A 13,987-nucleotide genomic window follows, 5' to 3' on the forward strand; every position below is an offset into this window, starting at 1 on the left:
AAGTCAAAACATATGCACAGATGGATAATGTGCACATGTTGAGGATACAGGCTCTAACACAGAGATTCTCCACTTTCCAAATTTTTTACCAACTAACCAAGCTACAAAGAATCTGAGTCCTACCATGGAAAACCTAGCAGTCTTATATTTTCCTGAGACAAGCATTTAAATGTGTTCTGTTAATGTCTTAATGTTTTCTTGAAACCCTGTGCCCTTTACTAGACTATTCTAAATTAATTGCTTTAAGAAATTTTACATAAAACTCTCATTTCCCCTCTGAAGTCCAGGCACTAATCCAAAGAAAGATGCCATGATTGGAGACAGAGCGCCCCACTGCCCCCCTCTACCACGTACTCCTGAGCCCATCTAATTTGAACACTGCTACAATCTGTACCCTAGAACCTATCCCACAAATGTTTTTCACTTGCTGGGTGCTCAATGACTATATGCTGAATGAATGACAAATGAATAGAGGTTAACAGTTGAGAGACACAGTGTGCATTCAATATAAACTCTACCCACTACTGGGAAAGTTAAAATTTGCATCATTCTGAGAGTGGAGTAGCCTGAATCTCTGTCTCTTTCATTATTACTAGTATATAAGTGAAATAAGAAATATACTTAATCAAAAGAGTGTTGGCTGAGCAGTTGGTTTGCTGCTTGGATGCTGCAAAGCACACGTCGTTATGGCCCAGGCCTGGTCTAAGTAGCATTTCAGGAATCTTTGTGTAAGATTTTTATTTCTCATTGTCCTCACCTTCTCTACAAGAATGACTGATAGCCTTTCCTTGTGATATCTTGGCTTTTAAGAGTGTTGTTTTATCTATTTTTTATGACTAACCTTACACTTGTTCAGTGTAATTTTCACTTTATGCAGCATATATAAAAAAAATCTGTGTTATGGTGCCCCGTGAATTAACAAGAATGGCTGGACAAAAGACAAGAAATCTTTTAAAAACGAATGTTCACATTAAATACCTTGGATAGGTAGGCCTTCTGGGGATTTTTCCTTAATGCAACAAAAGTGCACCATTTCTATTTTCAGAAATAGTTTCTTTCAGACACTGAGCTCGTCCAAAGTCATATTACATAAGTAAGGGCTTAGTTTGTACATTACTATTTTACATCTCAGAGTCTTACTAAATCCTTTTTTGATCAATCTGATATTGAAGAGATCTATATTGATTTCTTCTACACTTGTTTATGGTATTTATTTTGATATACCTAAGATTAAAAGCCAAATTAACAAGTGTAATCAATTTTCGTAGCGATAAAGAAAAGTCCTTTAGTACCCTTACACACATTCATCTAGGGATAAAATACTTAAGTGAAGATGTTGTAATAAATGGATCGATTTATTCAATCACTTGGCATAAAAACATTAGCCCTGGGAAAGCGCTTTCCTCTAAGAGCTTTAGCTCCCCAGTTTCACTTGTGTTGCACCGAATGATTTGCATTTTTAGAGAAATTTCATGTCTGCAGTGAGCTCCCGTGAAAACATGAATAAATTGCTTTCTTTCCCTCTTTTCCTGACTTTATGAAGCCGAATCCATTAGGGGTCCAGTCAAAGTATAATGAAATAAAGGCAGCAACAACTCACATGATGCAAACCCTGGATTAGGATTAGTCCAAGCTCGGTTGTCCTGGCCTATGTGTCAGATTAGTGGTCTGCAGGGACATCCTTGGGGCACGTGGAAATTTTTTAAACTGCTGCATTAGAAGCAGTCTCTAGAAGACAAGAAATTAAATAGACAAATAACGATTAAGAACTAAATAGGCTTTCTCTACGAAGTCAGATAAATCAACCTCTCTGTGCCCAACACATTGCAGTTGCCTGGAGCCTTTCTTGTTACTCACCTTCCTTCTGAATTCACTGGAGTAAGAATGAGTATAAAAGTTAGGAGCATGGACGACACATACCACATGATATCACTTATATGTGGAATCTAATGAATAAAATAAACTAACAGAATAGAACCAGAAACATAGATACATAGAACAGACTGACAGCTGTCAGAGGGGAATGGGGTTGGGGGCTGGGTGAAAAAGGTGAAGGGGTTAAGAGAAAAAAAGGCATCATAGATACAGACAACAGTGTGGTGATTGCCAGAGGGAAGGGGAGGGTGGAAGAGGGCAAAGGGGAGATAAATAGTGGGGGTAAGAGACTTGACTTTGGGAGGTGAGCACACGATGCAGTATGCAGATGCTGTGTGATAAAGCTGTGCACTTGAAACATGTGTGGTTTTATTGACCAGTGTTACTAAATAGACCAATAGATTCAATATAAAAAATTTTAAAAAATATTTTTTTAAAGGAGTATGGCCTTTGGATCCAATCTCACCTGGATTTGAATCTCCACTGAGCCAGTTATATGTGTATGATATGGAGCAAGTTAACCTCTCCAACCTTTGGTTTCCTTTTCTGTAAAACAGGGATAATAATACCTGGAGCATAAGGTGGTTGAGAGGTTTTTTAAAAAAAGTCCCAATTACATTTCCTAGTACAGCATATATTTTCAATCCATGGAAACAAATTTAATTTCTACTTATGAACTTAGGATCTGAATGTTGCAACTAAACAAGACAAGTAGCTATTACTTCACCTTTTACAGAGTATGCCATTTTGCTCCTACCTTAAATAGTATAAGTAAGGGTAAGCTTATATAAAACAACTAGAGGCCCAGTATACAGATTTGTGCACCGGTGGGGTCCCTCGGCCTGGCCTGCACCCTCTCACAATCGGGACCCCTCGGGGGATGTTGGACTGCCGGTTTCGGCCCGATCCCACAGGCCAGGTCGAGGACTCATTTATATATAGATGAGTCTCAAATGTTAATGAGTAAATGAATCACCTTGAGATCCTTTTAAAATGTGGATTCTAATTTACTAAGTCTGCATTCCTAACAAGCTCCTGGTAATACTGGTGGGAGAATTGTTTTGGTTTTTCAAGGAAGATCTATTTCTAGGAACTAGAATTTACTAGAAACTTTGCTGCTGACAAGGTCCATATTGACTCATAATATTTGGACTCGATATTGTATACCTACAGCATCTTTTGTTTGAAAATCTCAGCATACATTGGAAAATTCATGTTTTGCAAAAAATATTAATTTTTACATCTCTACATCATTTATTGAAAATGTTATCTCCTTTGTTCTAAAGTAGTCTGTTCATGAAAAAAAGCATGGAGTTTGTGTGTTTTCCAGACACTATTATTTTTATAAAAGCACCAGAAAAAAATCCAAATCTTCTACCAGTATTTAGATTTATATTACATACTAGAGGCCCAGTGCACGAAATTGTGTGCACTGGGGGGTTCCTCAGCCCAGCCTGCGCTCTCTCACAGTCCAGGACCCCTCGCTCCTTACCGCCCACCTGCAGTGAAGGCAGGAGAGGCTCCCACCACCGCTGCTGCGCTCACCAGCCGTGAGCCCGGCTTCTTCGGCTGAGCAGTGCTCCCCTTGTGGAAGTGCACTGACCACCAGGGGGAAGCTCCTGCGTTGAGTGTCTGCCCCTTGGTGGTCAGTGCGTGTCATAACAAACGGTCATCCCGCCCTTCGGTCGATTTGCATATCAGTGTTTTATTACTAGTATATAGGATATTGCATTTCACCTAATTTGGTCAAGGACAATTAAACTTTGGGAGTGATAATAAAATGGTTACTGCTTTTAAGTCATTAATTCATCCTCAAGCTTCAGTTCAGGAAAATATATAAGCAAGATAGATTTTCAAATGAAGGTTTAAATTAGAGGTAGACTTCCTCATTTTTAGATTTGAGATATGTTGATTTTCAAATCTTGAGGGTTTTTTTTTTTCTTTTTAACCAAAATAGTTAAAACAAAAAGTATAAACTAAAATGTGAAAGCAAAAGTAATGACCAGCATATATCCTTAATTTATCACAGTTTACCTTCAGGTGACATTACACCATTTAACATCCTATATAAGAAAAGGCTAATATGCAAATCAACCAAACAGCGAAATGACCGGTTGATGTGCACTGACAACCAGGGGGAAGACACTCAATGCAGGATCTGCCCCCTGGTGGTCAGTGCGCTCTCACAGGAGGAGCACTGCTCAGCCAGAAGCCGGGCTCATGGCTGGCGAGTGCAGCGGCAGTGGCGGGAGCCTCTTCCGCCTCCGTGGCAGCACTAAGGATGTCCGACTGGCAGCTCAGTCCCGTTCCCCACGAGGAGCGGGCCTAAGCCATCAGTTGGAAATCCCCCAAGGGCTCCTGGACTGCAAGAGGGTGCAGGCCAGGTGAGGGTCCTCCCTCCCTCCAGTGCACAAATTTTGTGCACCAGGCCTCTAGTAGAGTATAAGAACCTTAAGAAGCATACTTCCATTTCTCCCCACCCAGTCTTTGCAGTGTTGTTATCATATATTATACTTTTACATATATTATAAACTCCACATTCTCTTAGTATTATTTTGTTTAAATAATCAAACGTTACTTGAAGAAATTTTTAAATTAAAAAAATATTTTATATTGATTCGTGTACTTACTATTTCTGATGTTTTTCATTCCTTAGCATAGATTCAGATTTCCATCTGGTGTCATTTTTCTTCTGCCTGAGGACTTATTCATTTCTTGTAGTGCTGTCTACTGCTGATGAATTGCTTCAGCTTTGCTTCTCAAAAAGTCTTTATTTTGTATTCATTTTTTTATTTTATTTGTTTTCCATCACCCTTTATCTCCCCATACCATCTTCCACCTCTACCAACCCTCTTCCCCACCCACCCCCCCAACAATTAGCACATTGTTGTCTGTGTCCATGATGCATTCATTTTTTAAAGATATTTTTTCTGGGTATAGTATTCTAAGTTTGACAGGGTTTTGTATTTTTTAGTATTCTAAGTTTCTTTTACTGTAGATCTGTGGGTTTGTGATATTCATTAATTTTATTTTTTTTAATTATTCACCAATCATCCTTCAGAACTCTAATAACATATATAGTATGCTGCCTGAAACTGTCCTACAGGTCACTGATGCTCCATTCATCTTTTAAATTCTTGATCTTTCTTTGTCTTACTTCAGGTAGTTTTTACTCTGTCTTCAATTTCACTAACACTTTCTTTCATTTTACCTTCCATGTCTCTAAACATTCTTTAATGTCTAAAATACAGCTATAATAACTTTCAATGTGTTTGTTCCAAATTCTAATGACTGTGTCGGTTTTGATTGATTTATTTTTCTCCTCATTATACTTCCTTTCATAGTTTGTAGTTTTTATTAGATGACAGACATTTTGAATTTTGCCTTATTTTTGGTGCTGGATACTTTTTTAGTCCTGTAAATATTCTTGAGCTTTGTTCAGAGATGCAATAGTTATCTGGAAACAATTTGCTCCTTTTGGGTTTTCTTTTGAGATCTCTAGGTGGGGTCAGAGAAAGCTTTTGTCTAGGGGTAATTATTCCCCACCTCTTAGTCAGTAACTTTCTGGGTACTCTACCCATGCATTTTGAGTTTTTCTATTCTGGCTGGTGATAACAAGGAGCATTCATAGCCTTCTGTGGACACTATATAATGTTCATTAACATTTTTTTGCATTGCTCTTTCCTCATCCTTGAGTAGTTTCCTCACATATATGCTGTGATCTGTACTTTGCTGAATATTTGCAGGTGGCCTTTACAGATCTCCAGGATTCTGTGTGCAGCTTTCTCCTCTCCAGCACACTGGTTTCTAACTCTTGCCTGGGTCTACCCAGCCTCTCAGCTTCTTCTCCTCAACTAAGGAAGTTTCCTGAGCTCTCCCTGGATTCTCCCTCTCTGAGCCATGACTGGAAGCTTCCTCAAGGCAGCAAGCTGTGGAATAGGGCAGCAATTGGGCTCATATTGCTTGTTTCTTATCTTCCAGGAATCACTGACTTTTGTTATCTCATGTCCAGTGTCTTCAAAATCATTGTTTTATATATTTTGTTCAAGTATTTGGGGGGAGCTAATGGAGGTATTGTTTCAAGAAAGAGGGTACACTGATTTCTGTTCTTCCATCTTGACTAGAAAAAATGCAGAATTTGTAATGTAGCATTAGCAGGAGAAATAAAATGAACAGTATGAAGACATCAACATTGTATTTATTTATCTTAAGAAAGTATTTAGCATCTACATAAATTGATAGATCTAAATGAGAAACTCTCATTAAAGTTTAGATATCCAGAAGAAGAAATTCAGTATAATTTTGTGTTAATATGGTATCTTCAATACTTCCAAGTCTAGCCCAATTCCACCTATTTAAGATAATGATGCTTATGGGAAAGGAAAGAACCTATATTTTTTAGTTAGAATATACTTCTGATCCTTGTATAAATTTTTGTTGGCTTCAAATATTAACAAAACCCTTTGGAAAGGGAATTGCTATATACCAGAATCTGTAATATGAAGAGCACATGTCAGTTTTTGACACTTGAAAGTATCTGCCCAAACTTAAAATATATGTCCTGCCTTAAAAGTTTACATCTTGACTGTTATACTCAACAGCTATAGAATAACTGCATCATAACCTCAACTTCAAAGCACAGAACAAATTACCTTTCTGTTTGTTTACAAAAAGCAGGAGAGTATTACTAGGAAAAAAACTCATACATTTTCTTGGTAGAGTGAGATTATGTCTATAATCTCAGACTTCAGTTTATAGAATTTTTACAGAACTCTTAGATGAGAAGTTCATGACAAGATGAATAAGAAACCAATATTACCCCCCCTCCCAAAAAAAAAAAGTGTGGAGTGGGGGAAGGAAAAAGGGAAAGAGAAGGAAAAGAGAAGCATCAAATTATATGCTAGCATCAAGTACATGGACACATAAACTGTTCTTCCCATGACTAAATTTCATTTTGTGATTGTTATATGCTATTTCTCTCTCTCTCTCTCTCTCTCTCTCTCTCTCTCTCTCTCTCTCTCTCACACACACACACACACACACACACACACACACCAAGATCCATTGTCCCACTTTGCTCTGTGTCAAAGGACACTGACTTCAGACTGCATCTCACAGGTTCACTTGCCTCTGGCTTCCTGGTTTGGATCAATCCAAAGGGAGTCACCAGTAGGATACCAGAGGTGAGGAAGGTAAAGAAGTCTGGAAATTAATTCTCTGCCCCTGGCTTCAGCTCAGTTCTGCAGTGGTGACACTCTACAACTGCTGCTTCTGGATTCTACTGGCTGACCCCTTTTCTAAACCTCCATTTCTCACTCAGGGTGCAATAACACCATCCTCTCCCGCCTTTATCCTCAGCCCCAGGGAAGATAATGGCCTGGCATCCCTTCATTGCAAGTTGCTGGGTGTTTCCACATCCCTTGTTGGTTCCTCAGCCCTGCCCTCACCTCTCAATAGTCCCTTCATTAGTCTCTTCAGACTCCCAGTTGAATGTGCCATCTGTTTCCTCCCGACCGATACCCACTCCTTCTCTGCTGTGAGTATCAAGTGGAGTGGCTAAAGGCAACCAAGTACAAGAAATATTAGGAAACTTCCACTTGCTGAAAAGTTCAGTCAATTAGAGAACAGAGCTAATGAGGCCAAAATTAGCGCCTGGCTGTGCTCCAGGATGGCAGGCTCTGTCCCTGACCAGACATTTCCACACCATCGGTTACAAGGAGGAGCATGCGGAAAAGGACACATGAGTCTATGCCAATCCATCACCGCTCTGGGAACATGTTCAAAACTGGCTGTTCAACTGAGATCGCTTCAATATCATCTTTGTTCCCAAAGGACAGCTTTCTTAACCTGATTCTAGTAAAAGTTTTATGTAGGTTCTTTAAAATAATAAAGCCATAACTGTCAATATCTTTTTCAAAGTTATACCATCATTTCGTTACTTCATCTATAGCTAATTTATGATACCATGGGTTAAAAGTCAAATGTATCAAATTATATATTAAATTGTTAATGGGATTCAGGGTTTATAAGAATATATATTTAACTCATTTCTTTAAAAAATTTTAACCGTTATGATTAAATGACTGAAACTACATAACCATTGTCTGAAGAATAATAAATAAATAAATGCTTATTTATTTGAAGTTATTTTATCATTATCAAGTGTGAATGACAAATTTTCTTTCTTTTTTTTTAATCCTCACCAGAGGATATTTCTCCATTGATTTTTTAAGAGACAATGGAGAGAGGGAGGAGAGAGAGAGAGAGAGAGAGAGAGAGAGAGAGAGAGAGAGAGAAGAAAAATCAATGCAAGAGAGAGACATCACATCAATTGGTTGCCTCCCAGATGCCCCAACTGGGGATCAAACCTGTAGCCCAGGCATGTGACCTTGACTGGGAGTCAAACCCTTCGGTGTGAGGGCCAACACTCTAACCACTGAGAAACACTGGCCAGGGCAAATTTTCATTTTATATGCATATTTCCTCAAACAAAACTCTTTTCTCCTTAGTATAGTTGCCTCATAAAACCATATTGTAATTAGGCCATTGTAGTTATACTATTGTATTAATATTAATGTAGTGGGCTTACTTCCATGGTTTTAATTGTATATGATTTGAATACATGGGAAGGAGGGAGAGGCTTTTTTCCCCCAGAAATCAGTTTCTGAGACTCTCTGCTATCAATGAAAAAAAAAAGTGTTGTTTCTACTAAAATTGAATCTATGACTTTAAGTAGAATGTGCTGAAATACTAAAGCAAAATATAATCTCTTCATGGCATAATGCTAAAAGCGCCCGTAAGATATGAGCATTTGTATACATAGCATTTATTCTTAATTGTTTTCATAAAACACAATCTATTTTATTTTTTAACAAAACCTTTTGAGTCATTTGGATAAGGTCAACAGAAAGCACAGTTTTTTAACATTAGGTGATCAACTTTTTGACAATAGCAGAACCAGCGTAGCTAATGGAATAATAGCCTGCAGGGTCCAGCTAAATATGATATACGAATGTAATCAACCCCTGTGATGACTATTCAGAAGTAATCCCTTTAGCTTTGAACTGCAGCATATATTTCAACAAGGCAAAAACCATATGAAGAAATTCTCTGCAGACCACACTGATACAATACAGCCTTCATATCTTGCTCTATGTGTTTGCTGTTTATAGTGAGTTTTAAATTTAAGGTAATGACTACTGTATATTCATGTGAGCATACAATACTTGTGATTTGTTGTGGAAAGGTTGAATCCATTACCAGGGGTCTAAGTCTATAAACTCTGACACAACCTTTATGTATGACTTATTATTTACTTTTTTCTAGAATATGGCCACTAAAAATGTTTTGCATGGCAAAATTATAAAAATTCACCTTTTCAGTTACAAAACTACCAGGTAGTATCTCTTCCATTTTGATTTGTACTTTTCTACAGATAACATTTTAAAATGTTATTTTATTAATAAAGTTTATTTATAATACTGTGTTACATATTTGAAAATTATATGCCATTGTTTTCAAATAAAAGGGTGGGTGGTAGGTTTATTGCAATTCAGCATTTGCTGACTTATTCCATTGCTCTTTGATACAATATAGGCTACGTGGTGGTATAAATGAGATCCTTTTGTTGCCTGCTTGAGGGAACCTACCATTTAAGATTCCTCATATTAGCAACAAATTCATGCTTGTTTCTACTGAAATGGTAGACAGGATAAGCAGTTACCACACTCTCAACTTTGTCTTGGTTTGGTCTCCCTTGCTGGGGTGAATTGGTCCTAATCTTCCAGCTTCCTTGAAGACCTATAGATCAAACATCTCAAATCACATTGTCAGTCAGACTCACAGCAGAAAACCTAGGTGAGGAGTCTAAATGAGAGCGTCCACCATGATGGAACCAAGAGTGAGCACCCCTGTGGTGCTCTCCTTGTTGCAGATAAAAGCATCAGAACACTTGAATGATGAGTTAATGTGCTCCCCCAGGTAATTAATCATTGCCAATGTTTCCTCGCACAGAGAGAACATTAATGTCTTCTATTTAAACTAGCAAATGTGGCCTACATTGAAAAGAATAGCTGCAGATAGAGCTATTTTTCTCAGAAATTTTACTTGGGAAATATTCCACAATAAAAATCACCACTCCTCAACATCTGGGGAATGAATGAGAAACAATTACTTGAGGCTACCCAGGCACAATTTCAAACTTAGGAAATCCAAGATGGATTTCTCCAGCTTAGGAAATATTGTTACATCCTGCCATACTAATAATGCTGAGTTTTAGACATTAGATCTAAAGGAGGCACCGGGATGTTACTATGCTTCTATATATTGTGATGCAGTGAAAAATATTAAACTGAGAACCCCAAGGTGGATCTTTACCTAAAACAATGATAGGGCATACTAGTTAGGGTAACAGCTAAGCTCCTGTTCCAAGAGCCCCAAAAGTACAGCATTTTTAGAATATATATATATATATATATATATATATATATATATATATATATTTCTTTCCTAATCCATAAGTGTGCCATTTATATTAATGTGGTAGCCCCACTGACATTCAGGGGGCCATGACCTTCTACCTGCTTGCCTCACCACCCTCTAGAACAGGGTTTCTCAATCTTGCCCTGTTGACATTTTGATCTGGATGAATTTATTTTATTGGGGGCGAGAGATGAAATGGCTGTGATAAGCATTGTTGAATGTTTCGCAGCATCCCTAGCCTCTTCCCACTAGATGCCAGTAACAAGTTCACCTACCTGTTGTGACAACCAAAAATGTCTCCAGACATTTTCAAATTCCCCCGTGGGGCAAAATCACCTGCAGTGGTGAACCTCTAAGTTAGGGAATTGTCATTGCCTACATGGTAGAAAATGAATCATAAGGTAATAGTTGCATGAGTAAGATTGAGGAAAAGGGAAAGTTTAAGGGAAAATGAATGCCCAACATCTAACACTCAGACCCAGAAGCATAATGTATCACTCCGTCCACATTCATTGGTGAGAACTGAATCTTGTGACTTCAACTAAATCTTTATATGCTGGTGAAGATCTAGTAGAGAGGAAAAACTGATGCTGGAGGCATAAGGAGTTACTGGAGTCATGTCTTGTGTGGTGGGCATGGGAGGATGAGATCTAGTGAAGAAGTAGAGGGGTGGCCTTCGAAGGGAGCATAGGGAGGAGAGAGCATGGGTGAGTTACTCTTGACATGGAACTTGAGGAAGTTGTTTTTTCCTACTGTTTTTTATTTCCTCTTGAAACTAGAAAATGAATCAGCAGCTGAAAATGATGATGCCTGTTGAGGGATGGAGTTTTGAGAAAACAGAAAAAAAGAGTTAAATAGACATCCAGGAATGTAGAAGAATGAATGGACTAGGAATGTTTAATAGGATCACCTAAAAGCATTAAGGGTCCAACTGCTGTCTCTGGCCATGCATTTAAAGTGAGGCCACTTGAGCTATACAGTGCATGAGAAGAATAGGCAGAGTTGTATTTAACTGGGGTTACAGTTTTGTGAAGTTAGTATGACAAAGTGGGAGAAGTGTAAGGAAGTCAGGCTACATGCAAGGGAGTGAACAACCCTGGAATTTAGAGTGTATGAAGAAGGAATAGAAGGCACTAACGTGGGGAGGAACAATGAAAAGGTGGTAGGATTGCAGGTCCCAGTTTGAAGAATTCCTGGGGTTGGGGTGCTAGAGGAAGTGATCTAAAGAGATAAAAGCTGTCAGTCAAGTAGTTAAACACAGGAAACCTGAGTTTGAAGGGGATTTGCAATCTCTGGTAATGACTGAGTCCAAGTATGGCCATGGGAATTAATGACTGTGGGTGGATGAAGGGCCAGATTTAAAAGGATGGAGCTCAAAGAATTAAGACTCTAAGTGGAAGAATCTTCTACATGTACATTGAAATTGCTAAATTAAGAAAGTAGCAGTCAAGTAACAATGAGCCAATGCAAAAATCAATTGTAGCTAGATCATAATACTTGATTGTATAAACTGATCATGAGAACTTTGGGAAGAGGAGGGAGGCCAAAGGTCCTGGAGGAGAACAGGATGTGAGAAGGACAGCTACCCATATCCAGGTCCAGTGGTAAGAACACTGAGGAAAAGGAAAACCAAAAGGGTTTCTGGACTGGCAGTGTCTGCAGAGGACAGCCACGTTTCTGTTAGAGCAAGAAAGTAAAGGGTGAGAACACAGTGGACTGTTTCAGGAACTGTGGTGGGTGAGAGATGGGGACAAAACAGGAAATGCACAGAGCTGAGGTAAAGCAGAATACAAGGAATGAAGGGGGACCTGGACACTGAGGCTTGTCATAAGCAAGGAGAAAACGCATTTCATTAGATTAGTTCCAGTGGCTTCAAGTCAAAAACAGAAGGGCAGATTTGGAAGTTAAGTAACAAATTAACATGTTTATTTGTATCTATACACTTCCCATATCTCATTGCATTATTTGGGTACTTTATATTGCTCTAAATTAGTGTTCCTTCTGAGTGTTTCTTTAACAAGTCATCATATCCCCAACATGTGGCTGTTGTAGTTGCATTTTCTACGTCACAAGAATTCCTTGGGTTAGAAGTTCAAGCATGGCTTGGCTAGACATCAGTTGAGGTCACCCAACGGTGGTACTCCGCTGACAGATGGGCTGGTTTGAAAAGTCCGAGACAGCCTCACTCACAGCCTGTATCTTTGGTGGGATGGCTGGAAGGCTGGGCTCAGCTGGGACTATCAACTGGAACATCTATTCATGGTCTCCAGGATGACAGTCTCAGGGCGATAGGACTTGTTATACGATGACTGGCTTCCGTCAAAGCAAGCATCCTGAGAGCACTGAGTGGAAGCTGCACAGCCTTTCTGGAGTTAGCCTCAGAAGTCAGGCAGTTACTTCTTCCACGTTCTGTTGATGACAGAGCCCTAAGCCTAGCCCAAATTCAAGGAGAGGGGAATTCATTTCCACCTCTTGATGGGGGAGTGGCAAGGTCACACTGTTGAGGAAAATATGGGGGATGGGGAGATATTATTGTGGCGATCTTGGACCAATATTATCTGCCCTGGTGACACAGGGGAAACGTACCTTTATCATACAAGTGCTTAGGGTAGCTATCCCTGAAAAGGGATTCCCAGGTTCAAGCTCAAAATAACTGAGTTGTATTTGTGATAAACCATTAAATGTATACTTGTTCTTTTTCTTTAGGAGACTCTAGAAGATCCACAATGGAAAGTTTGTAGCACACCTCAGAGCACTTGGAGGAACAACTCAGTGGGTATGATAAATCAAGTAAATAGTTTTTATTAAGTGCCCACATTGTAAAGATGCTACGTATAATCTAATTCTTCAAACACATGAAGAATAATTTCAACTAGCACTTGATAAGCTAATTCTGAAACACTGCTTTTAAAAAAATCAGATTTACTGTTAAATATCACACAAGGTTAAGTATTTTCACCTTTTAAGCTATGTCTGAAAATTATAGAAAACAATAATATCTTTCAAAGCAAGTGTATTGACTTTCTAGCCCAATATAAAATTTAATTTTATAATTTATTTTTTTAGATTACCAGATAATAAAAAAAAATGAGACTTAAACCAGCTTTTGACTCAGCAACAAAGCAAGAAGAAATTTATCATGTCACCTGAGTCTTCAATTCTCTGTCTAGTAGTATGTTACAAATAGCACAGTTATAATAAAACTATGCCTATGTTTTCATTGGATTTTGTATTGCAATGTACAAATTTTGTCTCAAACATCTAAGTCCATGAAAATAAATTATATCCAAAATGCTTGAATATTAACAATTATCCATGGAGTTTCCTCAAAAAGTTAAAAATGGAACTCCCATTTGACCTAGTAATCCCACCTCTATCCCAAGAAACCAGAAACACCCATCAGAAAGGATATATGCACCCCTATGTTCATAACAGCACAATTTACAATAGCTAAGATTTGGAAACAGCCTAAGTGCCCATCAGCAGATGAGTGGATTAAAAAACTGTGGTACATCTACACAATGGAATACTATGCCGCTATAAAAAAGAAGGAACTTTTACCATTTGCAACAGCATGGATAGAACTGGAGAGCATTTTGCTAAGCGAAATAAGTCAGTCGGAGAAAGATAA

The 13,987-nt window shown here is 38.5% G+C and overlaps 1 protein-coding gene across 1 annotated transcript in view; it reads left to right on the forward strand.

Annotated features, from left to right (window-relative positions):
- Window positions 1–13,483, forward strand: part of TTC29 (tetratricopeptide repeat domain 29) — a 156,035-nt gene extending 142,552 nt beyond the window's left edge. Inside the window, exons 12-13 of the mRNA XM_079770315.1 lie at window positions 13,063–13,132; window positions 13,423–13,483. Of these exons, the coding sequence (XP_079626441.1) occupies window positions 13,063–13,097 (35 nt within the window). The 3' untranslated portion in view covers window positions 13,098–13,132; window positions 13,423–13,483. The remainder of the gene's footprint in view (window positions 1–13,062; window positions 13,133–13,422) is intronic.
- The last annotated feature ends 504 nt before the right edge of the window (window positions 13,484–13,987 follow it).

The sequence above is a fragment of the Cnephaeus nilssonii genome (assembly GCF_951640355.1).
Source record: "Cnephaeus nilssonii genome assembly, chromosome: 5".
NCBI classification, from domain to species: domain Eukaryota; kingdom Metazoa; phylum Chordata; class Mammalia; order Chiroptera; family Vespertilionidae; genus Cnephaeus; species Cnephaeus nilssonii.